The sequence below is a fragment of the Drosophila ananassae genome, chromosome 3R (assembly GCF_017639315.1).
Source record: "Drosophila ananassae strain 14024-0371.13 chromosome 3R, ASM1763931v2, whole genome shotgun sequence".
Taxonomy (NCBI): domain Eukaryota; kingdom Metazoa; phylum Arthropoda; class Insecta; order Diptera; family Drosophilidae; genus Drosophila; species Drosophila ananassae.
In genome coordinates, this window is record NC_057930.1 from 28,559,917 (window position 1) to 28,586,595 (window position 26,679).

The window sequence follows — 26,679 nt, forward strand, 5'->3', positions numbered from 1 at the left end:
CAACGGAAATAAGTGAAAAGTTAAAAAAAAGTGAAAAATTATACATATAGAACATATATGTATTGATATTGCGTGAGGAAAATCTATAATGCATATTAAACTGGCACAACTCGAGCAGCTATATATAAATAAAATAAGGAATTAGGTTCATAAAAGAATACCAAATAAAATAATTCAACAGACATAAAACAATAGTAACTAGTTCACAGATCAGATCAGTGAAAATAAAAAGAAATCTTCTTAAGCGAAACAAAATATATACTAGCGAGAAATATCTCCCAAAAAGTTTAAAAATATCAACGCCACGTATGCTGCCTTTGCCTTCTTGGCTCGGGTTGTTGGTACGCACGACTGCCCCTCAACAAATAAAAATCGCAGCGTGTTTTTATTGTTGCCACGCGAGGGAGGCACCGAGGGATCATCTTGTAAGTGAAATGTTCAAACAAGCAGGCCCGCAATTAACTAGATCAAGAGTATACACTATATGCACCAATATAGCTGTTTAAAAATAGCAATTAAAGTGTTCCATGTCTTTTCAAGCTTTTGCATTGTTCTATATATTTAGGTATCGCTGAATTGTGGAATTTAATTTAACTAAATAGGAATAAATATATTTTTACTGTATGTTTTACAAAAATGGTTTGCAATTTTTGTAGTTTCTCACCCGAGATAAGGCCACAAAAGAAACAACATTGCCGCATTGACAGATCCAACTATGTGTGCTTGTTCTAATTATAGACGAACGCTAAAGTCTTCTGGCCCAAACAAAATTACCGAATACTGAAGATACACTTTTATCATTTACCCCTCTTCAGATTCGCCCTCGAATATCAGCCTCTGCAGATATTCTCTTGTTCTAAACAAAGAAAAAAAGGCATATAATTCCTTTTAAGAAATAATTTAAAAGTCCCATTTATTGTAACATTTACACCTTCATTAAAAATCATGCAAATTTTAATTAGAAACCTAAAAACAAGATCGAAACGACTAAAAGAGCTCCCCATAATCTAAAATATTTTTCCCATTTATTTATAAATTGGTAGTAAACAAATCACAAAAGGCACGAGCAACTAAACTGGAAATCATCACTGTATCCTATTACAAACATTCAGTTACAAACAAAACAAATTGCTTGACTAAAAGTTTTTCTAATTAAACGACAATTTGTGAAAATATATGTCACAGCGTGTTAAAAAATTCCAACAAAAAACCGGAAATATGTGTATCGTTAGCCGAAATATCTCGACAAGAAGTACTCGACAAGAAAAAATTAAATTGTATTAAGCGTTTTGATATAGAGCCGAGCGTCAGAAAAGATTTTGCAATGAGTCAGACAATCGCCGTGTTAGTGAAGTTCAGGTCGGCGGGTGTGAAAAGGGGACCAAGTATCGCCCGGAAAAAGTCTGTTTTTAAATTTTGACATTTGCTCTCTTGCATTGCTCTCCGAAAGAATTGACAGAAGCTCTTCCCAACTGTCAGAATCCCTAAGCGCATGCGTTCACCAACGTCAGCTGCTTGACAACAAATGTGAGTGCGAGTGGGAAAAAAAAACAAAAACTCTGAAAAATTCGGGAAAACTCTCTCGATCTTTTCATAAAAGTTGGGGCAGCTTCTAGTTGGGGCATCTTCTGGTAAAAATATCTATAGCAGCTGAGGGCGAGAGCAAAAAATAGACTACAAATTATCAAAATAGAAGAAATAAAATAATGTTCGGTCCCTGCTTTTCTTTCTTCGGCACATTTTAGTATTCGGTTTGTTTGTAAACAAATCGGATGCACTCTAGCTCTGAGAAATATCAATGGGGCTTCCCTGCCTTCAATAAATTCATAGGCTATGCATTTAGTTAAAATTTTCTTTGGCTTATGCACCAATACATTAATTTATATATTAATAATTAATCATTATAATATATTATATATATAATATTAATATATATAAATCATTTTCGATATCCAACTGTTTGGTATTCTAATATTCTAATAAATGCATTTTTGGAAAAAAAAAAATAATTTCCCAATGATAAATAAAGAATTTTACTTTTCCTATTTACTAACAAAAATTCGTAAGCCTAAAAGTGAAGGTTTATATTTAGGTCCTAGAAGTAATAAACAAGTCTTTGCCTTTATAAGTCATTTTACCAAGGAAGAAACTCCATTGAGAAAGCTCGTTCAACTCCAAAAAGTGTTTTTCCATCCGATTCCAAAACCTTCACAAAGATAAGCAAGTTTGAAAATGTAAGCTTTTCCTGAAAGCCTTGCCTTCGGTAAACGTCAACATTTTCGCAGTTGCCTTTGTGAAAAGCTGTAATTTCCTGCACAGTGTGCTTTTGTTGCTGATTCCTTAAACTCGTTCGCGTTGCTGCTGGTCGCGTGTGAAAAAAAATATAATCCAGAGAATATAACCCGCATAAAATAATATAAAACGCAGAGTGTAATCTCTAATAATGACCAAGTAGGAATCGAAAAGCAATATGCAAAAACTGCTGGGAATGAGAAACGCTTTCACTTTCTTCGCATTGCGCGTTTCAAATTTTTCACATGTTCATATGTGTTGGTGTTTCCACGACTCGGGTGTGCATGTGTGTGAGGGGTATTACATTTACGTGGGTAGGTCAATCGGTCAGTTAGGACCTTTTAGCGTGGCTAAGAGGTTACTGCTCAGACTAAATACAGTAGGTAAATGTAATCAGCGGGAAAGCCAACGCACAAAAGTATGCTCTTTGAATTTCCCAAGCGTGCCATCCAAAGCCAATGAGCAAATGAATTTTTAGTGCCGAAAGCGCGCACTTGACCTCATTTCGTTGCCGTGGGGTTTCTGGCACATTCCTGGAACTCGTGTACGACTGGTTTTCAGACGTTTAGGCACATTAATCAGTGACAGATTGTGTTGGGATGGCGGTCTACAATACAACACATATCCGAAAAAAACACTCACTTCTCTTTGCTCCCCATTTGAAAAACAAAATAAAACGAGATATAGTATTTTATTGCTTTTTTGGTACTTTTGAAAAAAGTTTTATTTTGTTTGCTGTAAAAAGCTTTCGCTGCAAACGAAGCTTAGCGGAGGGAAAGCGATAAGAGAAAGGCTCTCTTCCTCTCAACCAAAGTTGATTGGCCATTTGACAGTTTGTGTCCCAAAAATGTTGTTGCGACAACAAAGGTAAAACGTAAACATTGGGATTGTTTTCCCTTTTTATTTTGATGCTCACTACACACACATGCGCGACTTGGGTTATATATAGAAAATGATAATCAATGATAATTTATTATCTCTAATGGAAATTTTGGCTATTCACTTAACTGGAATTAATCTGATTCCAATAAAGTATGCGCTAAAATAACGAAACTTTTCGAAGGACCCAAAATATATTAATTCACTCCCGCGCTTTGGATCTCAACATCAGTAACTCACCTGAACGCCTAACGCAGACTTATTACAATTGCCAAATTTTCAAACCGTCGCTTTAAAATCGTCCAAAAACTCAACCAAAATCGACAAAGTATACAAAAATATTGCACCACCGACAAAGTTCTACACATTTTTCCGGAAAAAAGCTTTTATGCGTACTAGAAACCTATGCTCCTATTTGTGTGTAAGGCCAAGCACACCTGTTGCCGCAATGCTTCTGATTTGGCCGGCTTGTTGACCGCGTGTTTGGTATTGGCCACTTGGCAGGAACCTTTCTCTGCCAAGAAGAGTTCTTAAAAGTGTATTTTGAATGACAGGCAAATTAATATTGTGCGACCGAAGGAAACTTCAAATATGAATACAGGTACAAGGTGTTGAAAAATCTATATTGCACTTCCATTTCTTCACTAGTTCAAAATAGTTTGCTTTATAGTTTATTATTTATCATCAACATATTTCACTAGACTATGTTCCTCCGGAAACGACTAAAATACTGATTATAAGTTTGGGCCTTATGCCATCATCACAATGTTAGTCATTCCCTTGTTGTTTAGTTCAATCAAAAGTTATGATTTTGCTCAGCATGCCACATCGTGCTGCACATTGAGTGCCTGTCACACAGAGCTAATTAATTATCCTCTTTTCTCACCAACCCCCACCCACTCTGCTTAAAACTATAATAATTTACCGATAAGGAGACCATAAAGAGAAAGCCTCTCAACATCAGCAACAAACGCAACAATTACAACAACAGCAGCAACCCCAGCAACAGCAGCAACCACAGCAACAGCAGCAACAATTGCCGCAGCATCCAGACCAACAACAGCAACCAATTAACAGATACGATGCCTTGGACAATTCTAGTTCGAATAATAAATTAAATCGTAAATACAATAACGATAAGGATAAATCTAGCGATAGGAATCGGGAACCGAGCAGGGATTCGTCGCTGCTGCCCGCCAGTGTTGTCATAATCGATGAATCATGCCCTGTGAAGAGCCAGAAATCACCGACCGGCATCGAGCCGAGTTCGTCTATTATTCCAAGAGGTGGAACCTCCTCGTCGCAACGACGCCGGCAATTGCAATTCCAGAGACAAAAGGAGGCCACGCTTTATGACCGTGGAGATGAGGCGACTGCCGCGTCCTCGTCCTCTGCCCCGCCCCCAGCCACTGGCTCCAGCTCCAGCCAGAGTGTAAAAGGAGGCGGGGAGCTGGTGAATTGTATAGCCTACGATGACAACACCCTGGTTATCGAGCGCAAGACCTCGCCCACTTCCCCCGCCACCTCGCGACGCTATTTAAAGGCGGACACCCCCACGCGTGGCAGTCGGAAGTACAACCGCAAATCTTCGGCGGCCAAAAGCGATTTGGAGGTGGTCATGGTCAAGCCGGAGCACCATAACCAGCACCGGTCTCCGACGATAACGCTGCCGGTGCCCACAACACCACTGACCACATCGGCATCGGCGGGTACTTCTCCAACCGGAGCGGCGCTGGGTTCAGGACTTGGATCGGTGTCGGGATCAGAAACGGGAACAGGAACGGTCCTGCAACAAAGGTACTTGCAGCTCCAACTGGAGCACGAAAAGAAATACATTTTTCAAGCAATGCAAGAGTTTGATTATATGGAACAAACTAGGAGCTCTAGGGCATAGTAAGTCAGCTCCAAGTACAATTATACCCCAAACTGCATATCGTACTCCTATCGTGACTCAATGTTGTTGTCCATTGTCCTGTGTGCGTCGCCTATTTTTTGTGTGCCCTGTCTGTGAGACTGTCTCGATGTGAGAGTTAAGTCGCATGCAAATAAAAATAAATGTGTAAGTTCTGGATAATACGTCTTTCCATCCTCTAAGGCAAAGGATGGAAATATTTACAAAAAATATAGACAATTTTTAGTATGTGTTTCACAGTCTACATCGCATATGGTAAAATTGCCATAAGAGAGTCGGAAAAGGAATGTGTTCATATATGCAGAAAAATTAACAAAATGTGTTTACAATGGCTTCATAAATTTCATTCGTATTTGAGCAAAATTCAAATCATAAACTGCTGAAATAATTTTCACTTTTCAAATTTTATAATTTGGATGTAGTTTATGAGGCCATTCTTCTTCAAAGCTAGGAATAATTTCCAATGATCCTTTAAGCCACATTTATTTATTCCGGTGACCCTGAAAATATTTCAAATAATAAAATTCGGTGCTACTTTTATTTAAATAAATAAACCAGTTTTTATACCCTTGCAGAGGGTATTATAATTTTGGTCAAAAGTGTGCAACGCAGTGAAGGAGACATCTCCGACCCTATAAAGTATATATATTCTTGATCAGGATCACCTCCTGAGTCGATATGAGGATGTCCGTCTGTCTGTCTGTCTGTTTCTACGCAAACTAGTCCCTCAGTTTTAAAGCTATCGAGTTGAAACTTTGCACACATCCTTCTTTCCTTTGCAGGCAGTAATACGGCCGGGATCGGTCGACTATATCCTATAGCTGTCATATAACTGATTGATCGGAAATGCAATAACTTTGGTGTTTTTCAAGTTAGAAGGATGGGACTTTCTATGCATTCTAATTTGGGCCAACTTATCCGATCTGCCCAATTTCATAAGGATCAGCCGTCTAGCTGCCATACAACTGATTAATCGGAAATGCCATAACTTGGTTGTTTTTCAAGTTAGAAGGATGGAAGTTTCAATTGATGCCTCTTTGGGCAAAATACATCGATATGCCAAATTTTATAAGGATCGGCCGTCTATATACGATCCGTTACATATCTATTAATATAAGATGCGTGGCGCCACCTAGCGGACTGCGACTCAACTGCAAGGGTATATAAACTTCGGCTCCGCCCGAAGTTAGCTTTCCTTTCTTGTTTTTATTCAAAATGAACAATATACGAGATATTCTAAATGACAACCTTGAACATTGTAGTCGTACCGTAAATGATTGATAACATGCACATATAAAAGTTTAACAAAACCTTTTTCTCCGCCCACCCACAGTTGCAGTGCCCTTGACCAGCCGGAGAACGCCGGCCAGGCCACCACCTCCAGGAGGCGACCCACCAGCACCGAGCTCGCCCTCAGCAACGTCACCAGTCAGATTGTAAACAACGCCACATACAAGCTTGACTTAAAACAGCGCCGACGAAGGAGCAACAACGGGGCAAGTGACCTAGTAGCAGGAATAGCCTCAGGATCCGGGTCTGTTTCCGGGTCAGGCACGAGTCCGGGCCAGTCGGCGGCACCTTCGAACGGCGGAAGCCGGCGACGCAAGTCAAGTTGTACGAGCTGCGGGGGCGGGGGCATTAGTGCACCGGCACCCAGGCTAACGCCTGAGGAAGCGTGGCAGTTGCAGCCACAAAATAGTGTGACAAGTGCTGGCAGCACCAACAGCAGCTTTAGTAGCGGCGGAGGACGCGACGACGAGAGCAGCTACAGTGCCGTTGGTGGCGACAGCAGCAGCAGCAACAGTTGCAACTGCGATATCACCGGCGACAATAGTACGTTGCATGGTTTCGGGGTCGGTGACGTCAGCAGCTTCATTGGAGACGACGAGTGTGACGAGGACGAGAACGACGCTAACCACCCAGATCTCAGTTCGCAGACTCTGCGCACCGCAGCCATCGTTGCGGCAGTTGCGGCCGCGGCCAAAGAGCAACAGGACCAGCAGGATCAGTCCCTGTCGTTGGGGGCAGCGGCCACCGACTGCGAGAGCTTCAGCGACCGACGGCAGGAGGCCGATGAGGGCGTACGGATCATCCAAGAAAGTGGTGGGAACAACGACTCACTCGAGGACGTCGGCGAGGTCGATGACAACGCCGATGTTGTGGTGAGAAAGAATTCGCGCAACCGACCCTCGATCAGGAGGACATGTAGGATTACAGAAGAGGACGACGACGAGTTTTACGAGGAAGATCAAGACCAGCAGGGCGACGACGACGAGGAGCCCGAGGGCTCCACCATAGACATTGATGAACAGGGTCAGCAAGAACAAGACGACGACCCCGAGGACGACGAGGACGTGGATGAGTACTTTGAGGAGGAAGAGGACGACACTCAGGCCTTCTCACCCTTCTACTCAAGTTCGGCAGAGTTGATAGATAATTTTGGCGGCGGTGCGGGCAAATTCTTCAACATAATGGACTTTGAGCGTGGTGCCTCCGGCGGTGGCAGCTTCTCCCCAGGTGGCAATGGACCCGGAAGCGGAGAAAACTCGGCCCGGTACGATGGCGGCGAGGGGGAATTGGGCGGCGGGAACAACATAATGGGTAAGTGATCTAAGTTCCAAACTAACAGTCTCTAGCGCCATTAACTCCATTGCCACCCTGCTTTCAAGGAATCGACTCCATGGGCATTGCAAACATTCCGGAAACTATGAACGGCACCACCATTGGACCCAGTGGTGCGGGTGGCCAAAAAGCTGCCCCTGGTGCCGGCGGCCAAAAGCGTCCTCAACGGCGGGGCAAACCGCAACCGGATCGTCCACAGCGAGCCCTTTTCTGCCTGACCGTCAAGAATCCTTTGCGAGCGCTTTGCATTCGCATTGTGGAGTGGAAGTATCCTTTTGAAATCGAAGGCAAAACTAGAATAAAAACTTCGCGTAGAGCCAAAAACTGGATAACGCAGCATAATATGCCTTTTCCTTTTAGTTGGCCGCATACGATATTGCTTTCACTGAGAATCTTGCCTTCCAATGCAATTTGAAAAATTTGCAAATTTTGAATCTTGCCTGTTGGCTACTCTGACCCTAACCCTCCCTCCCATTCTTCATCATTTCCAAGGAGACCCACCAGATGATTCGACAAAAAAAATTACAAAATTATTCACTCATTATTTTGATATAAATTTAAACAGATTCGATCTACCAATCGTTTAAGGTACTCCAATGATTTCTTCATAATTTTGAAGAGGACCACCAGAAAATATGACAAAACGCCTGAAAAAATTAGTTTTCATTTAAATTTATCTAAAATACGAATCGGATGATCTTTGATAAGATTAGATAAGATTAAGAAGGTCAACCATACATCCTTCAATTTTTAAGTAGAGCACCAAAAAAAACTATATTTAATTTTTAATTTTGATCCTGATAATATAGAACATATTTAAAAAAAAAATTAAATGTATTCCGTTTTAGAATAACATAAATATGGCCAAAAATTGGTTGAAACCCCTAATAAATATTGTTATGGCTTTCCTTAACGGCATTTACCTTATTAGACCATTTGAGTTCCTTATTTTGTTAACCATATTTGCCAATTGTGTTGCCTTGGCCGTTTATACGCCTTATCCGGGCAGTGATTCAAATGTTACGAATCAAACCTTGGTAAGTAGTTTTGTTACCCAAACTAATGGGCTTATGATCTAAAATTTTACCTATAGTTTACTAATAAATTTGAATTTCTTGTATCTCTTATATCCATTTCATTCGCATCTGCACTGTGAATCCACAAAATGCATAAATACATCACCGATTCGAATCCTGAAAACAATCCAAAATCCTTATCCAAAACTGAATATTCATGCACTCCAACATCAAAAACTCCAAAACCACAAACAAAATCCAAACAGGAAAAAGTTGAATATGTATTCCTAGTTATATTCACAGCGGAATGTGTTATGAAAATTTTAGCATATGGTTTTATGTTACATAATGGTGCATATCTAAGAAATGGATGGAATTTATTAGATTTTACAATTGTAGTTATAGGGTAAGCATACAAAATATTCCAGTTAAAAGCGCTTAGCGCCCAGGCCCATCTCCGGCCTCGTTTTAACCATTTTCTATGTTACCTTATATCCAATTCAATCAAAATTTGCCCAATCGGAAAAAGAACATTGAAAATTATATTACAAAATTTTATATAGGTCGAAACTGAGACACGTATAAACTTTGTATGCCATACATTTTTTCAGAGCAATAAGTACAGCACTTTCTCATTTGATGAAGGATGCCTTCGATGTGAAGGCCCTCCGTGCCTTTCGAGTGCTGCGTCCACTACGACTTGTATCGGGTGTACCAAGTAAGCGCTTCTTTGCACCATAAAAAATTCACTAAAGCTACAAAATTGACTAGCCCTGCTATCTAAGACAAAATGTAGAGAAAACTGCGGTTCAGTCGTAGTTAAATGCTGCACAGATCTATAAATATATTTCAATTCAATCAGGGGGTTGTTTCGGGGTAAATTATATGTCCGTATTACTTTATGTTTTTATTCTTTTAATGTAGTACCAATTCTCCTACTTGAGTTACATTAAATAAAAGATATCCTGTAAGTCTGTGCCGTGTTTCTCTTGCTTTCAATGTAAGCACTAGTTTTCCCGCTAATCAATCTGAGCACCCCAAGAATTGATGTCCAACGCATTACTGGTTTTTCATAACGCTATTCTGCAGGTCTACAGGTTGTGCTTAATTCAATTTTAAAGGCCATGGTGCCATTGTTTCACATTGCACTCCTGGTCATATTCGTTATTATTATTTATGCGATCATCGGCCTAGAGCTCTTCTCAGGCAAACTGCACAAGGCATGTCGCGATGAGATCACAGGTAAGCGGAGATTCTCGCATCATCAAATCGTACAATATTTATACGTTGTGCGAATATCATTCAATGTCTTGAATGCCACCAGATATGTCGCATTAAAAAATCTGAGTCCAATGGTTCTATCACTACCAGATTAAACCTAATGGGAACTGAAGGCTACAAAAAACTCAAAAAAAAAATTGTACAATGTAAACTTGAAACACCTACCAACGGAGAATGTTCGCCTCCATTTCCGACTAATCTGCTAGTAAATAGATCTATTGAAACTATTTTTGGGACAAGTCAAATATGCCAAAGATGCGGCATATTCCGCAATAACAATTGAACACTGAAATACCCAAGAAACCCAAATGGCATTCCCTTAAACAGAACAGAACCGTATCCCAACAATATCATCTCATATCCATTCCATTTCATTCCAAAACCTCATTAAAATCCACAAACCTAAACCAAAACAATCCAAACGAATCGGGATCTAGGTGAATATGAAGATGACATTCGACCCTGCGGGGTAGGCCGCGCCTGCCCAGACGGGATGAAGTGCTACGGTGGCTGGGAGGGACCCAACGACGGTATCACGAACTTCGACAACTTCGGCCTAGCCATGTTGACGGTGTTTCAGTGCGTCACTTTAGAGGGCTGGACTGATGTGCTCTATAGCGTAAGTACTAATCCGTCAAACCGTTGAAATTGTATGTTTTTTAAAAGGATTCTTTGATATATATTTTAATTAACTTTTAAATTTTATATACCCTTGAATATTTCTCTTTCTACAGATTTTGCTTTTGATTACATTAATTTTTAATTTTTAATCCAAAGCCACTAATATACCATACATTTTTCACTGCTCAGATCCAAGATTCCATGGGCAGCGACTGGCAGTGGATGTACTTTATTTCGATGGTTATCCTGGGTGCCTTTTTTGTGATGAATCTCATTCTCGGTGTGTTGTCCGGTGAGTTCTCCAAGGAGCGTAACAAGGCCAAGAATCGCGGCGACTTTCAAAAGCTGCGCGAGAAGCAACAGATCGAGGAGGACCTTCGGGGCTATCTCGATTGGATTACCCAAGCAGAGGACATAGAACCTGATGCCGTGGGTGGTCTGATACCTGATGGAAAGGTCAAGCAGTTGAATGAAATGGATTCCACCGAGAACCTGGGGGAAGAGATGCCCGAGATCCAGCTGACAGAGTCCCGATGGCGCAAAATGAAAAAGGATTTCGATCGGGTTAACCGCCGAATGCGGCGAGCGTGTCGAAAAGCTGTCAAGTCGCAGGCCTTTTACTGGCTCATTATTGTCCTGGTTTTCCTTAACACCGGTGTCTTGGCCACAGAGCATTATAGGCAGGTGGATTGGTTGGACAATTTTCAAGGTTAGCTGTTTGAAATAAATAATCCATCTTTAATATATTTTAATGATTTCAACCTCTCAGAATACACGAACGTAGTCTTCATCGGTCTCTTCACCTGTGAAATGTTACTGAAAATGTACAGTCTGGGCTTTCAGGGCTACTTTGTATCCCTGTTCAATCGCTTTGATTGTTTTGTGGTGATTGGCAGCATTACAGAAACACTTTTGACAAATACAGGAATGATGCCGCCCCTGGGCGTGTCCGTGCTGCGTTGTGTGCGTCTTCTGCGTGTCTTCAAAGTTACCAAGTAAGTGAAAATATGAATAAGTCTAAACTTCCCTATTCAATAATACTTTTACTTTAGATACTGGAGGTCCCTTTCAAATCTCGTCGCTTCCCTATTGAACTCTATACAATCAATTGCTTCGCTTTTGTTACTGCTCTTCCTATTTATTGTGATATTTGCTCTACTGGGCATGCAAGTCTTCGGCGGTAAATTTAATTTTAACGGCAAGGAGGAGAAGTATCGGATGAACTTTGACTGCTTTTGGCAGGCTTTGCTCACAGTCTTTCAGGTTGGTAATTAGCTTTTACTGCCTCAAGTATAAAACCTAACTTAAAGCTATGTTTTCTAGATCATGACTGGTGAGGATTGGAATGCTGTGATGTATACCGGCATCAATGCCTATGGTGGAGTTTCTTCTTACGGTGCTCTGGCCTGTATTTACTTTATAATTTTATTCATTTGCGGCAATTACATTCTTTTGAATGTGTTCTTGGCCATTGCTGTGGATAATTTGGCTGACGCGGACTCACTATCGGAGGTGGAAAAGGATGAGGAACCAGTGAGTTTACTACTATTTAGGGAAAAAAAGATTGTGAGTTGGCCCCTTTTTCCATTTTTAGCACGATGACTCCGCTTTTAAGAAATCCCATAGCCCCACTCCAACCATTGATGGCGAGGATCATCTGAGCATCGACATAGACATGGAGCCCCATGAGTTGGATGACGAGGAGAAGATGTAATAGTCTCTATTAGAATTTTAAGATTCTAATTAATTTAAAAATTAAATTGCAGGGATCATGAGACCCTTTCCGACGAAGAAGTTCGTGAAATGTGCGAGGAGGAACAAGAAGGTATCAATTGAAACAAATATGTAGCTAACGCCCTGACTAAGCCTAGACTAAGATCTCTACATAATTTAAGGCCTGAAAACTTAAGTAATTTAGCTTATGCTTAGACCCACTAAAGACTAACAAGTATCGAAACCGAACAAATATTTCCAAAAACACGCCGCCGATGCCTATTTTACTTGGAAACCACAATTACACTCGTTAATATTAATCGAAAGACTCCCATTCTGAAGTATCAGCACATGCCACTGCACGACCCCGGCGTTTATCTGAAGTCAGCATGAAGAAGACTAAAAAGCCCATTCCGCGAGGCAGTGCATTTTTCATTTTCAGTTATACGAACAGGTAATTCAAACAATCAATCATCACTGACCGACAATCCGCAAACACTCTCGCTCACTTTTAATAAATGGTTATGTGTCATGTGATTGGAGTTATTTTCCTTTGATATTTTACCATTATTTGCACACTGGTTTAGCATGTGGCAAGAAATTGAATAACTATTATAAACTGTAATTCCTTATCCTTAGCTGTGTCTAATCCATATTGTAATATTGCCAATGTACATAAATAACTTGTTCATTTTTAACGAAACTCCAAACACCAAAGAAATTTGTAATGGTTTCGACTAGTTTTAGTTCTCTTTTGTTTTTGCATTTTTCTTTTAGGATCAATCGGTTATAAATAATATACCATTTATTTTTAGATTTTTAGACAAGGAAACTACAATAAAATATTTATTTTTTTTTGTTTTTTTGGTAAGGAACTTAGTCTAATTTTAAGGTAGTTTTAGATTAATTGTACAAATGGTCCTCGGTTAAATTCTCATAAATGTGTTTATTATTTTTTCCAAATTGGCAATTTGCATATATATTCGTAATATATGATAAAATTTGTATTGCATATAGTGGATGAAGAAGGCATGATTACAGCACGACCCCGACGTATGTCCGAGGTTAATACGGCAACGAAAATTCAACCTATACCACCGGGCACATCATTTTTTCTTTTCTCACAAACGAACAGGTTTTTATATTATAGTTTTAATTTTCCACAAATTTAAACCAAAACCGAACCAAAAACACTTCTATTTTGTGAATGTGTGTGTGCAATGTGCGTCTGTGTAAATCCTTATACAAATTAAATAATAATCATGTATTTGTCTTTGTTTAACCCATTTGTGTGTATTGTCCTTAGTAATCAAAAAGAACTCAATTTATATTTAGTTTGGTCAGTTTTTAGTAAACCCAATATAGTAGTCGAACCACGATTAGAACATAAACCCTAGATGCTTCTTATTATATGATTTAGCTTTTATAACGTGTCTTTTGAGAACTCTAACTGCCTGATCTGTACTTTTTTTTTGTATTTGTTTGTTTCTCTTATATTTATAATAGTTACTCTTAACTAACTAGCTTAATCCTCAACAGATTCCGAGTCTTCTGTCATTGGCTTTGTAACCACAGCAATTTTGGCAACATTATCCTGTGTTGCATCATGTTCTCATCGGCCATGTTGGCGGCAGAAAATCCTTTAAGATCCGACGACGATTTAAACAAAGTAAGTAGCTCCAGTTCCGACCCAGAGAACGGATACAGAGATTTAAAATTTGTAAGTTAACGATTGAAGCTTAAATCGAGTGGAAAAAATTTATTTATGAGCTATGGTAACAGCACTCACCTGTCACTCAATGTCCGACACCGTTCCTTTGTTTTTCAGGTGCTCAATAAGTTTGATTATTTTTTCACGGCAGTTTTCACAATAGAACTGATTCTGAAATTGATTGCATATGGCTTCGTTTTACACGACGGAGCCTTTTGCAGATCCGCATTTAATCTATTAGATTTACTTGTGGTCTGCGTATCTTTGGTATCACTAGTGTTCAGGTAAACAACCATCAGTATAACTACTTTAACCCAGTAGTTGTGATAATAATTATATCTTGAACATAAACAATAACGTCGATTTCAACTGCAGTTCGAATGCGATCTCAGTCGTGAAAATTCTACGTGTGCTCCGTGTTTTAAGGCCACTCAGAGCTATTAATCGTGCCAAGGGTCTCAAGGTAAGAACCCATCTTAAACTCCTTACTACTCAAAAATCAAATGCTTTTATTAAAATTGGGTCAATTTACTTTTTATTTTCATTTCTATTTTATTAATTTTGATTTTTATTATTTTTTAATGCACAAAAACTATTCTTCTTATTACTCTAAACAAAAACTTCTTTAAATAACCAAAAATAAATTCTTTCTTGGAACAAGAAACAAATCCTTGAAATGCTGGGTGTAGGGTGCACCGATATAAAATATATATATAATATAAAATTATATACCACAAAATCAAGAAATGTCCTATCCTACACACAAGCGACAAAGTAATCTATCTAATTTTGAGCTTCAGAACCTACCTTACGAAAATGGGCGTGGAATAGAAATGTATGGGCGTGGCTTGGGCATAGATAAACCTATGTAATAACCGATAATACTAAAATACACGACCACCCATCTGTAAGCGCAAACACAATAGGTCAAAAAACAACAAAAATACAAAATAAAATAAATTATAATTAGTTTTCTCTTTTAAAAAAGCAATACTATAACTATATATTGTCGATTCACATACAGCATGTTGTTCAATGTGTCATAGTCGCAGTTAAGACTATTGGAAATATTGTACTCGTCACATGCCTACTGCAATTCATGTTTGCCGTGATAGGAGTCCAATTGTTTAAGGTATGATTTTATTCTTAAGTTTTGATTCAGCTTATTTTCCAATGTTTACCTAGCTTAGAAATTAGGTTGAAAATGGAACAGAAACAGTTCAAATTAATTTATGAAATTTTTGTAAATACCTTTACTTTTCTAAAAAAGGGTTTTAAGTTATTGATTAAACTAGATACAAATTATAAAAAAACTCATTCAGAAGACACCGCATACGCACACCGGTACCTTAACAATTGCTATATTTTTACAAATTAAGTAACTATAGGTATTATTATAAATACATTAAATAGAGTTTACTCAGCTTAAAATAGGTTTAGTTAACGCAGATATAAGCTTGTACAAATTCTTACATTATTTTGGGTGCACACACATGCAACTTCAAAAAATTTCCTAACATATTGTCGTTTAAAAATACTTTTCGTTTCCGTTTAAATTTATGCATCTTCTAATCTTGTTTTGAAGTTTTGTTCATTGCTCATTATTCAAAAATTTCTTTAATTGGTCCTACTAAATAAAATCCAAGTGATTAATACCAATATGTAAATAATACAAACTCGTGCTGCCTCGTGAGTATTGCTTATTAATGCGCAGCATAATAATCAAGGAGATCTTACCAATGACAGATATAGCCATGTACCTTCCTCCAGTAAAAGTATTGTTAACAAGCCAGTGGGACAATCGGGGTTAATCTTATTATGATTTAATTTTGGGTTCTTCGCCACACACCTAACACAACTCACACGACCTAACACATTACACATATAAATTGTAACATCAATTCGTATATATTCCACACCCATTTTCTGCATTTGTCCACGTCTAAATGCAACAAACCAACAATAATAGGTAACCAAATGCAATCATGCACATTTATTAGACATTACTATGTATTTCGAAAGCACACACAGCAGCACATAAACTTTTTGGGTCTTTTCCTCAAACAGCAATCCTACCTTGCACCCTAGCATCAAGGCGAACCAATCTTTTCTGAAAATAATATCCTTTTTGTAAAGAACCTCTCAAGTTACGGACCCTCTATGTTAACAACTTCCACCAAGTACCTTATTTGGAAAAATATTGAATTCGCAGTAAACTATCCAAAGCTACAATGGATTCAATGATAATGTAAACTTGCCTAATTTATTATTTTTCTATTATTTTTATTTCCCCTAATTTTAAATATTTTACTTTGTTTTTTAGTTGAATTTTTTAATAGTTCTATTTATACAAGACCAATTCAAATATTTAGACATAAAAAAACCAAATACAAATAAAACCCCAATATTATAAATGTATTTTCTTCCTTTTTCTCTCCTTGAACGTGCTTCGGTTGGTTTGAATTGAATTTTGAAAATTAAAAAAAAACTTTTTTATATTAATATTGACACCAAACCGTTTGATTTCATTTCAAAAACAAATTTAAAAAATGCGACACTCAAAAAAACAATCACTCATTAAATCCAAACAAAAAATAAATTAATTTTTTAACTGTCAAACATTACAAAATATTGGCATAATTCAACCAATTGGCCTACACTGAAACAAATTCTCAAACTTCAACAGTATGTGGTCAAGTGCGTTGTAGTCGCAATAAAAACCATTGGTAATATCATGTTGGTAACATATTTGTTGCAATTCATGTTTGCTGTTATTGGAGTACAGCTCTTTAAGGTAATTTCTTTTGAATTATATTTGAAAAGTCGTTGGTAAAGGGTATTTTTAGACTTTAAAGGCTTTAAATGTGCGCTTCTATTTTCAAAGGATCGAGGATAATAAAATCGATGCATTATATATGTGTGCTTTGAATTTTGATGTATTTTTTGAAAGTGGGTTTCATGTGGTTAGGATTATTTTACGGGTACTTTGAATCTATCCGAAGGTAAATATCCTCAACACTCTTGATCTAAAGAGACCGAATCTGAGTTACGTTTCTTTTTATTTTTCTTTTAACTGATTTAAGATGCTTTGCAACTTTTTTGGTAAACCGAAAACAAAGATACTCTCATGTTTTATCAATCGGCTTAGCTCAGTTTCTAGCTCCTCCAGACTAACCTCAGAGCAAGTGTACTATTGTTAGCTAGCCCCGCTAACCCCATGTAATATATATTTCCGTAATACGTATTCTGTATTCCGCATTTCCTATGTTCCTAACACTCTTATTACTTCCAACCCAGTAACCCCTCGTTGGTGTTTCGTCTGTAAATATTGTGCCGTGACCAGAACTAACACTGTTTCGTCCATCAAATATTTTGAGAGCGTGATGTAAATGTGTTTGTTAATTAAACACCCTGTACATGTGTGCATATAATACTCATATATATATTTAGAGCTAGCCTACCGTTTTCTGCTCTATAATACATCTTAACTAGGTTTTAGAAAGTAGTCCGTACAGTAAAGCAGTTTTAATGATTGTGATTTAAAGTTGACATTCTCAAGCGAAGGATACTTCATCTTGAGACTGCCATGTCTAACAAATACTCATGGCACCTTCCATATTCTAATTCTATTATATTTTAATTCCGTGACCGTGATCACTTCCGGTCCCTCCTCATTCCACTTACAATATCCAGGGAAAGTTTTTTACGTGCTCTGATGGTTCCAAAATGACCGAGAGCGAATGCTAGTAAGTAGATCTATTATTTCCATAGAATTCAATTATTAAATTCCGAATCTTTTTTAGTGGCACATACTTGGTCTATGATGATGGCGATATTCACAAGCCACGGTTAAAGGAGAGAGTATGGAAAAATTATGGTTTTCATTTTGACGATGTGGCTAAGGGGATGCTAACCCTGTTTACGGTCTCCACCTTCGAGGGTTGGCCAGGGTAAGTTAAAAAGTTAAGGACTTAAGAGAGTAACACTGACATGCTTATTCTTCCTGCAGATTGCTGTATGCCTCAATTGATTCGAACAAGGAGAATGGCGGTCCAATACACAACTTCCGTCCGATCGTAGCTGCCTACTATATAATCTATATTATCATTATCGCCTTCTTCATGGTGAACATATTCGTCGGTTTCGTGATTGTCACTTTCCAAAACGAGGGTGAACAGGAATACAAAAATTGTGATCTGGACAAGAACCAGCGTAATTGCATAGAGTTTGCCTTAAAAGCGAAGCCCGTACGTCGATATATACCCAAACATGGTATACAATATAAAGTCTGGTGGTTTGTCACATCGTCGTCTTTTGAGTATACAGTCTTTGTATTAATTATGATAAACACTGTGACTTTGGCTATGAAGTTTTACAATCAACCCCAGTGGTATACAGAGCTTTTAGATGCCTTGAATATGATTTTTACGGCAGTATTTGCATTGGAATTTGTCTTTAAGCTGGCCGCTTTTCGATTTAAAGTAAGTATAGTCCTTTGCAGTTGATGGACCAGTATTTATTTTTGCCGTTTTAGAACTATTTTGGTGATGCCTGGAACGTGTTCGACTTCATCATTGTATTGGGCAGCTTTATAGATATCGTGTACTCTGAAATTAAAGTTCGTAACATGAATGGATTACATCTTCCAATCAATAACATTTTTTTTATAAATTACAGAGCAAAGATACTTCTCAGGCATCCTGTGATATTGTAGAAGGCTGTAAATCTAGAGCAAAAGCTGTAAGTTTTATCCGTTAATCAATTCACTTTATATGCTTCTATAATTGTCTGATAATATTTAAGGCCGGTTCAAATTTGATATCCATAAACTTTTTCCGTCTGTTTCGTGTGATGCGCCTTGTTAAACTTCTAAGCAAAGGCGAAGGCATTCGAACCTTACTTTGGACCTTCATAAAATCCTTTCAGGCTCTGCCTTATGTAGCTTTGCTCATAGTACTTCTATTTTTCATCTACGCTGTGGTCGGAATGCAAGTGAGTAAAAAATATTCCTTTTTTTGGAACCATTTGTTTTATAAAATTCAAACATATTATTTCAGGTTTTTGGAAAAATTGCTTTGGATGGTGGAGGTGCCATCACTAGCAACAATAACTTCCAGACCTTCCAGCAGGCAGTACTCGTGCTGTTCCGTTCGGCCACCGGCGAAGCCTGGCAGGACATTATGATGTCCTGCTCTGCCCAACCGGATGTAAAATGCGATTCACGGTCAGATTCGAAGGGTGAACTCTGCGGCTCTTCTATTGCCTATCCGTACTTCATTTCCTTCTACGTCCTCTGCTCCTTTTTGGTAAGATTTCTGTTTATTATGAGTACCAGAAATTCGAAGCTAACAGTAATATTTTAATAAAAACATTTTAGATCATTAATCTATTTGTTGCCGTCATTATGGACAACTTTGACTACTTGACGCGAGATTGGTCCATCCTGGGACCGCATCACCTGGACGAGTTCATTCGTCTGTGGAGCGAGTACGATCCGGATGCCAAGGGTCGCATCAAGCATCTAGATGTGGTGACCTTGCTGAGAAAGATATCACCGCCCCTGGGATTTGGAAAGCTATGTCCCCATCGAATGGCCTGCAAGCGCCTGGTGTCCATGAACATGCCGCTCAACTCCGACGGAACGGTCCTCTTCAATGCCACTCTTTTCGCAGTGGTTCGGACCTCCCTAAGCATCAAAACTGATGGTAACATCGATGATGCGAATGCGGAACTGCGCGCCACCATCAAACAGATCTGGAAGAGGACCAATCCTAAGCTACTGGACCAGGTCGTTCCGCCACCCGGCAATGATGACGAAGTGACAGTAGGAAAGTTTTATGCCACCTACCTGATCCAGGACTATTTCCGGCGCTTCAAGAAGCGCAAGGAACAGGAAGGCAAGGAGGGTCATCCCGACAGCAACACTGTCACACTGCAGGCCGGTCTGCGGACCCTGCACGAGGTCTCCCCGGCACTCAAGAGGGCCATTTCTGGTAATCTTGACGAGCTGGACCAGGAACCAGAGCCCATGCATCGGGTAAGTTTTTTGGAATATGAATACGGTACAGTTTGGAATACTCTGGAATATTTAATATTAAAAAGCAACCGAAATAGTGAGATAATAAAAAATGTACTTCATTCTGTATGAATTTTCAGCGCCATCACACTCTTTTTGGAAGTGTGTGGTCCTCAATCCGCCGGCATGGTAATGGAACCTTCCGACGCAGCGCCAAAGCCACCTCCTCTCAAAGCAACGGCGCTCTGACGCTAGGCGGATCCGCCTCAGGGGTCGCCGGTGTGGGTGGCAGCTCCTTGGTGCTGGGTAGTGCGGATCCGGCCGGGGGGGACTACCTTTACGACAACCTGAACCGGAGCGTGGCCGACGGGGTCAACCACATAACCCGGAACATCATGCAGGCCCGCCTGGCAGCAGCAGGAAAGCTGCAGGATGAGCTCCATGTGGCTGGCAGCGGCGGAGAGCTGAGGACCTTTGGCGAAAGCATCTCCATGCGGCCTCTGGCCAAAAACGGTGGTGCAGGCGGAGGTGGAGTGGTTGCGGCCACGGTAGCCGGAACGCTGCCTCCAGAGGCGAATGCGATATCTTATGAGTGAGTATGGGGGTGGGCGGAAAGCGTCAGTGGAGCCCATTAGGCCAAACTTGGAGTCGATCTTTTGGCTGTCACTTAGCCAAAAAGACGGAAAAAAGAATACACAACGCTCCATTACCATATTACATGTTATTGTGGCTTGCTGTTTAGTGAGTTTATCAATATTCTTTATTGCCAACAATGGTGGTTTTTGTTTTATGACATTTTGTTTGGTCACCTAGTGAAGAACGCCTTAAAGTTTGTAATGGACAAAAGGAGCTGAGTTTTAGCGACTTGGTACCACCCAAACAAATACGAGTTTTCAATTAGTTGACTTAGCGATCCTAGTTGCAATCACAGAATACCCTTAAATCTATACCTGATTTAACATAAACTAGCCAAATAAAAAATAATACATGAAACAAATTTTTTTTTTTTAATAAACAAAAATGTCCAATCAGCAACAGTCTCTTTGAGAAAAATGGAAACATAAACCAAACTTTTACTCAATCCCCAAACATTAATTTCAGCAACCGCAATCGTGGTATTTTATTGCATCCATATAACAATGGTAAGCCTAAAATGCTGCAAATTGCAATAATAAAAATTAAAAACAAAACGTAACACATAACTTCAGCAGTAACTACAACAGCAACCACTAAAATGCACAACACTTTATTCAATTTGTTTAATGTGTTTATGTTTTATTCCTTTTAAGCAACAAAATTCTAAAATTAATTCTGAGCAAATTGGTTCGTTTGTCGTTTACACACACTTCCAAATTGATCTTTAACAGAAATGCAAAAAAAGATAATAACACTCCCATATCTGGTTGTTTGACATTTTATTTGTTTCGTTTAAACAACGGTTATGTAGATGCTGCATTAAAAATATCGCAAATATAAAATAATGTACAGACTCTAGATCACCGCATTCTAAAATTTGTTTCTGCCTGCGGAATGCCAAAGTGTTGAAAACAATAATTCAAATTAAATTCAAATGCAACATTATTAACTAATCGGATAAGATAACAAAAGGTTATTTTGTTTTAATGTGACTACCTGGCTTCTTGTTAATCAATATCAAATCTAAGCAATTATGTTTTCATAACATTCGTAGTAAACATTGAACATATTTTCAGACTTAAATAGAACTTATTTAAATTAGAGTAGAACAGATTCGTAGATTAGTCGATTTGGAGTGCAGCTTATACGTACAGCTAAAGTTTATAATGCTTTCACTGCCACTTAGTTGAAATCAAGCCAGACACATGAACACCACGATCCATAAGCATTTATTTTCTAGAACGTTTTACTTTCAGAAAGAGCTCCCTTACAGGTAAAATCAAAAGTAATACTCATAATATGTTTTTAAAATTCAATAAGGGATTTGTCAAGGGTTTACCTCTAAAAGTGCAATACTTTATTTTTGAAGTATTTATTTCTTAATTTATTTTATTTCAAACAAAGATGCAATATTTAATGTGTACATCTGACATTTAAATTGGCTGATCTATCTGTCGATACTTGAAACTACTTATCTATCCCGGTCACTCTTTTTCTATCAAACACAATTCCGTTCTCCGAAGAAAATATAATACCCGCTGTAACCAATTAATCCAATTAATCACAGTGCCTCTGGCTCCTTTTGTAAATTACAAACTAACCAACGGAAGAAGAAATCGATGAATTTGGAAAATGAAATCATGTCAATTGTGTCTGTTAAAGTAATTTGCCTTTATAACTTTCTCTTACAAAAATCTTTATTGTAGCATAAGTGATTCGAGTTTAAAGACCACCGAGTGCTGAAAAATTCTAGCAGGATGACTGTCAAAAAAAGAAACTGGTTTTCTTTCTTTGGGGAAACCATTCCTAAAATTTAGTTTTCGTTTTGTTATGTTTTTATTGAGTTTCCGATGGCACGAAACATATTGTCTTTTTCCGCTGTCGGCTCAAATTATATAATATTTTGTGAAAACGGTTTGAGAGTGGAATAATGACATAACACCTACAACAAGTAAAACAAACTACAAGAACCAGAAACAACTTTAACAACAACAATGTTTAACACGCAACAACAGCAACCAGAAAGAACGTAATTAAATTCAAAACCAAAGCCCGATATCAATGTCTATATATTCCATATATATAAAATGTTTATATATATACATATGCCATATAAACGAACAGTGATGTTGTGCCCATCTACTCATAAGCCTTGGCCTTGGCTTTAATGAGCCTTGTCCCCCGAAAAAGTGTTAATGTGTGCCTTGCGTCCATATAAACCACATCTAGTATAAAAATAACCCCAAATGCAAATATTCAACTGAAACTCTAAACGTTGTCTCTTTGTTATTGTTCAGAAAATACGTGTTCCATTTTATTTCAATATTTCAACTTGCCGTTGTATTTCAATGTCGCATTATCGTCGCTTTAATTTTTATTTTTGTGTGCTGGTCCCAAAGGTTTCCGATCTTATTTTTGTTAAAAAAAAAACATGTAAGTAAATGTTAATACACCTACACATTAAAAAAAGTATACACCAAGCTGTCATTTGAAGACTATACACATATACATACATATTAGGGTCGCTTGCATTGTTCATAGAACGCCTAGTTTTAGAATCCGTATGAGTGTTATGCCACTTAGAAAAAGTACATACTTAATAAATTTGTATCGGTAACTGCCTGCTTTAGCTTATCGAACTTATGATTTGTCTTATTTTGTGCCTACGGCACTCATTGTAAATTATAGGCTATTAACCAGAATGAGAATATTGAAGTGTCATGTATATATTGCTTATATCGAATGCCTAACTAATAGTTAACTGTAACTAATAATTAAATAAAAACGAATAGGCTTGATGATCATTTAAAATCAAAAAATACATATATTAAGATGACAATAAGAGTAATAAATTGGTCTATATTTAAAAGTAAAAAAGGATTGTAAATAAGCATATAGCTAAAAATGGTATCTTCCTTATCTTTGGGATCATCAAGACCTATTCCACATTTGAATGCCCAATGAAACGTCTTGTTTTAAAAAAACCCTAAATATTTTGTCTTATATTTATGGAAACATGCAGTCTACGCACCCAATGGTGCTCTTCCTGGCCACGAACGCATGATCCAATCGACACCAGCTAGTCCTTACGATCAGCGTCGTTTACCAACTTCATATGAAATGAACGGCCTAGCCGAGTCATTGATTGGAGGGGTAAGTGTAATAGAATTACTTATAAATATAATGTCTTGGTTTTAGCTGGATTTGTCTCGATAATAAATGCACAAATTTTAGGTACTCGCCGCTGAGGGATTGGGTAAATACTGTGACTCCGAGTTTGTGGGGACGGCAGCCCGCGAGATGCAGGAGGCCCTCGATATGACACCCGAGGAAATGAATCTGGCCGCCCACCAGATCCTCTCGCATGAGCATTCGCTGAGTCTGATCGGCAGTAGCAATGGTAGTATCTTTGGGGGATCAGCCAGTGGCCTGGGAGCCTTGAGTGGTGGCGGGGGCGGAAGTAGCAGCATTCGGAATGCCTTTGGTGGAAGCGGAAGTGGACCATCCTCGTTGTCGCCCCAGCATCAACCGTATTCTGGAACATTGCAATCGCCACCGATACCCGACAATCGTCTCAGACGGGTTGCCACTGTCACAACCTCAAACAATAATCATAAGTCCCCAAATAGCCAAAACAAAACGAGTAATTTAAATAGCAGCCAAATGACCATGTCGCCCACAATGCAACAGCAACAGCCACCACAAAAATCGCCACCGCGAGGTCAAGGAAACCACACCTTTTCCTCTTAGCATCCACATTGTAATCTACACATACGAAATGTCTTCTTCATGGAATTTTAAACGTACATTTACTAGAATCAGTTCAGCGTCAACTGATTGTGTCCTTTTGTATAATTTTTAGCGAACAAAAAACAACACTTTAGTCTTAGCAACGAGAATTGATATATTTGGATGATGGTGTAGAGGAATTTGTAAAACTTGTAAAAAGTAATCAACATACTGTACATTTATAATAATTACACAGGCCGACAATTTCCAACTTTTTTTTTCCTCCACGCATAATTTTACCTGCTCCATAATCTTTAGGCTCCCCTGAACCAAAGTCCAGAACAAACATAGGTTCTATCACCCACCGTTTCCGCGGTACACGTAAGAGAAGAAATTTATCAAATTTTACCATATATTGAATTATGTAGGCCGTGTAATGGCTATGACCATCATTGTTTCCAGTACATTTCATTTTTTAAATGTATGTGTACCAACTAAAATTAAATAATGGTATCTAGCAGTTACCATATCTTTGGAATACTCATCAAAAGTTGAAATCTCAGATTTTCTACGTTAATTTTTTCTCTTCTATGATTTTTCCCCAAACATTTTTCTATGGAAGATTTTTATTTCCTTATTGAAATCAGTAGATCATACCATGTTTTAATTTTGGATTTAAGGAAAAACTCGAAATAATTTTATTGAATTTAATATAGGCGGTTCAACAATATTTTCTTCAATTAAATTGGAGTTTTTAATCTCATATTTTCAAAAAGTCATGGCTATCTACAACTGTAGATAAAGCTTTACTAAACAAGCTGAACCTGCAATAGATACGTTTTGAATATAGAAACAGTTGTAGATAGCCATGACTTTTTGAAAATATGAGATTAAAAACTCCAATTTAATTGAAGAAAATATTGTTGAACCACCTATATTAAATTCAATAAAATTATTTCGAGTTTTTCCTTAAATCCAAAATTAAAACATGGTATGATCTACTGATTTCAATAAGAAAATAAAAATCTTCCATAGAAAAATGTTTGGGGAAAAATCATAGAAGACCAAAACTTAACGTAGAAAATCTGAGATTTCAACTTTTGATGAGTATTCCAAAGATATGGTAACTGCTAGATACCATTTTTTAATTTTAGTTGGTACACATACATTTCAAAAATGAAATGTACTGGAAACAATGATGGTCGTAGCCATTTCACGGCCTACATAATTCAATATATGGTAAAATTTGATCAATTTCTTCTCTTAGGTGTACCGCGGAAACGATGGGTGATAGAACCTATGTTTGTTCTGGACTTTGGTTCAGGGGAGCCTAAAGGTTATGGAGCAGGTAAAATTATGCGTGGAGATTTTTTGCTGTTGGCCTGTGTTATTGTGTTTATTTGATTTTTGAAAAGTCTATCGTTGGCTTATCGCCCTTAAACGAGCTACAAACTAAAAAAAAAACAAAATATGTAGCTAAAAATCATAATTTTTATTGTAAACAACAGAAAAAATGTATATTTTTTAAAGCAAACTAAAGTTTAATATCCCAACTGATAACGCCTAAATTTCATTAGTAATGGACCTAAAAACAATTACAAAAATAAAGATTAAAAATAAATAAGCAACCACAAAAACATAATTGATTAGGTATTAATATTCAATAAAAAACATAAATTAATATACAACAACATTGTACTTACATTATTGAACGACAATGTAACTACATATTTCGATTTAGACGCATTTTATTTTTTAAGTATTTAATATTTGAAATCTAATGAATGGATTTGTTTTCTTAACACGACAAACAAATATTAAAATGTATAAAATTAATAGCAAAATTTCAAGAAACGGGAAACCCTTTAACAATGTAAGAAAACTGAATTTTAATTGTTATGATTGAATTTTATAAATAAAGTCAGACAAATTTGAGCAACTTAATAATGAATATTGTGATTTCTTACCGTCATACAGCTCCATGAGATTTTGGTTATAAAATTTATGGAATGGCCGAAACACTTTCCGCCATTTTCAATCAACCAATTTGAAATCTGTTCGAGCCAGGTCTGGGCTGTGCAAATAAAGGAACTCCAGCAATAAAGCATTTAACAAACCCGGTTGACAGAAGCGGTAGAAAAGGGAGAAAACAGAAGTTTAATTAAAAAACTGCAAATTGATTTTGCGTGTTAAACGATTCGAATAGGTTCGACTCCGGCAACGCGAAAGAGTATTAAATTTTGTGGAAATA

The 26,679-nt window shown here is 37.9% G+C and overlaps 1 protein-coding gene across 5 annotated transcripts; it reads left to right on the forward strand.

Annotated features, from left to right (window-relative positions):
- Positions 1–2,307: 2,307 nt before the first annotated feature.
- LOC6497754 (voltage-dependent calcium channel type D subunit alpha-1) lies at positions 2,308–26,372 on the forward strand. Of its 5 annotated transcripts, XM_032451876.2 has the most exons (34): positions 2,308–2,451; positions 3,326–3,772; positions 4,104–4,968; positions 6,417–7,684; positions 7,753–7,972; positions 8,637–8,742; positions 8,988–9,127; positions 9,333–9,439; positions 9,811–9,963; positions 10,440–10,621; positions 10,813–11,332; positions 11,393–11,618; positions 11,676–11,886; positions 11,947–12,156; positions 12,218–12,333; positions 12,390–12,448; positions 13,354–13,471; positions 13,876–14,005; positions 14,165–14,331; positions 14,423–14,510; positions 15,072–15,179; positions 16,734–16,841; positions 17,741–17,793; positions 17,851–17,997; positions 18,057–18,528; positions 18,582–18,665; positions 18,725–18,787; positions 18,851–19,039; positions 19,105–19,353; positions 19,425–20,084; positions 20,204–20,655; positions 21,165–21,205; positions 23,722–23,852; positions 23,934–26,372. In XM_032451876.2, the coding sequence occupies exons 2-34, from the start codon at positions 3,763–3,765 to the stop codon at positions 24,447–24,449; spliced, it is 8,169 nt and encodes a 2,722-aa protein (XP_032307767.1). In that variant the 5' UTR covers positions 2,308–2,451; positions 3,326–3,762; the 3' UTR covers positions 24,450–26,372. The 5 variants fall into 5 exon arrangements, 4 of the variants coding, with proteins under 4 accessions (XP_032307767.1, XP_032307765.1, XP_032307763.1 ...); XM_032451872.2 differs by lacking the exons at positions 2,308–2,451; positions 3,326–3,772; positions 4,104–4,968; ... (4 more) ...; positions 13,354–13,471; positions 15,072–15,179 and adding an exon at positions 12,664–12,790 and having other exon boundaries at positions 9,172–9,963; XM_032451873.2 differs by lacking the exons at positions 2,308–2,451; positions 3,326–3,772; positions 4,104–4,968; ... (4 more) ...; positions 13,354–13,471; positions 16,734–16,841 and adding an exon at positions 12,679–12,790 and having other exon boundaries at positions 9,173–9,963.
- Positions 26,373–26,679: the final 307 nt, after the last annotated feature.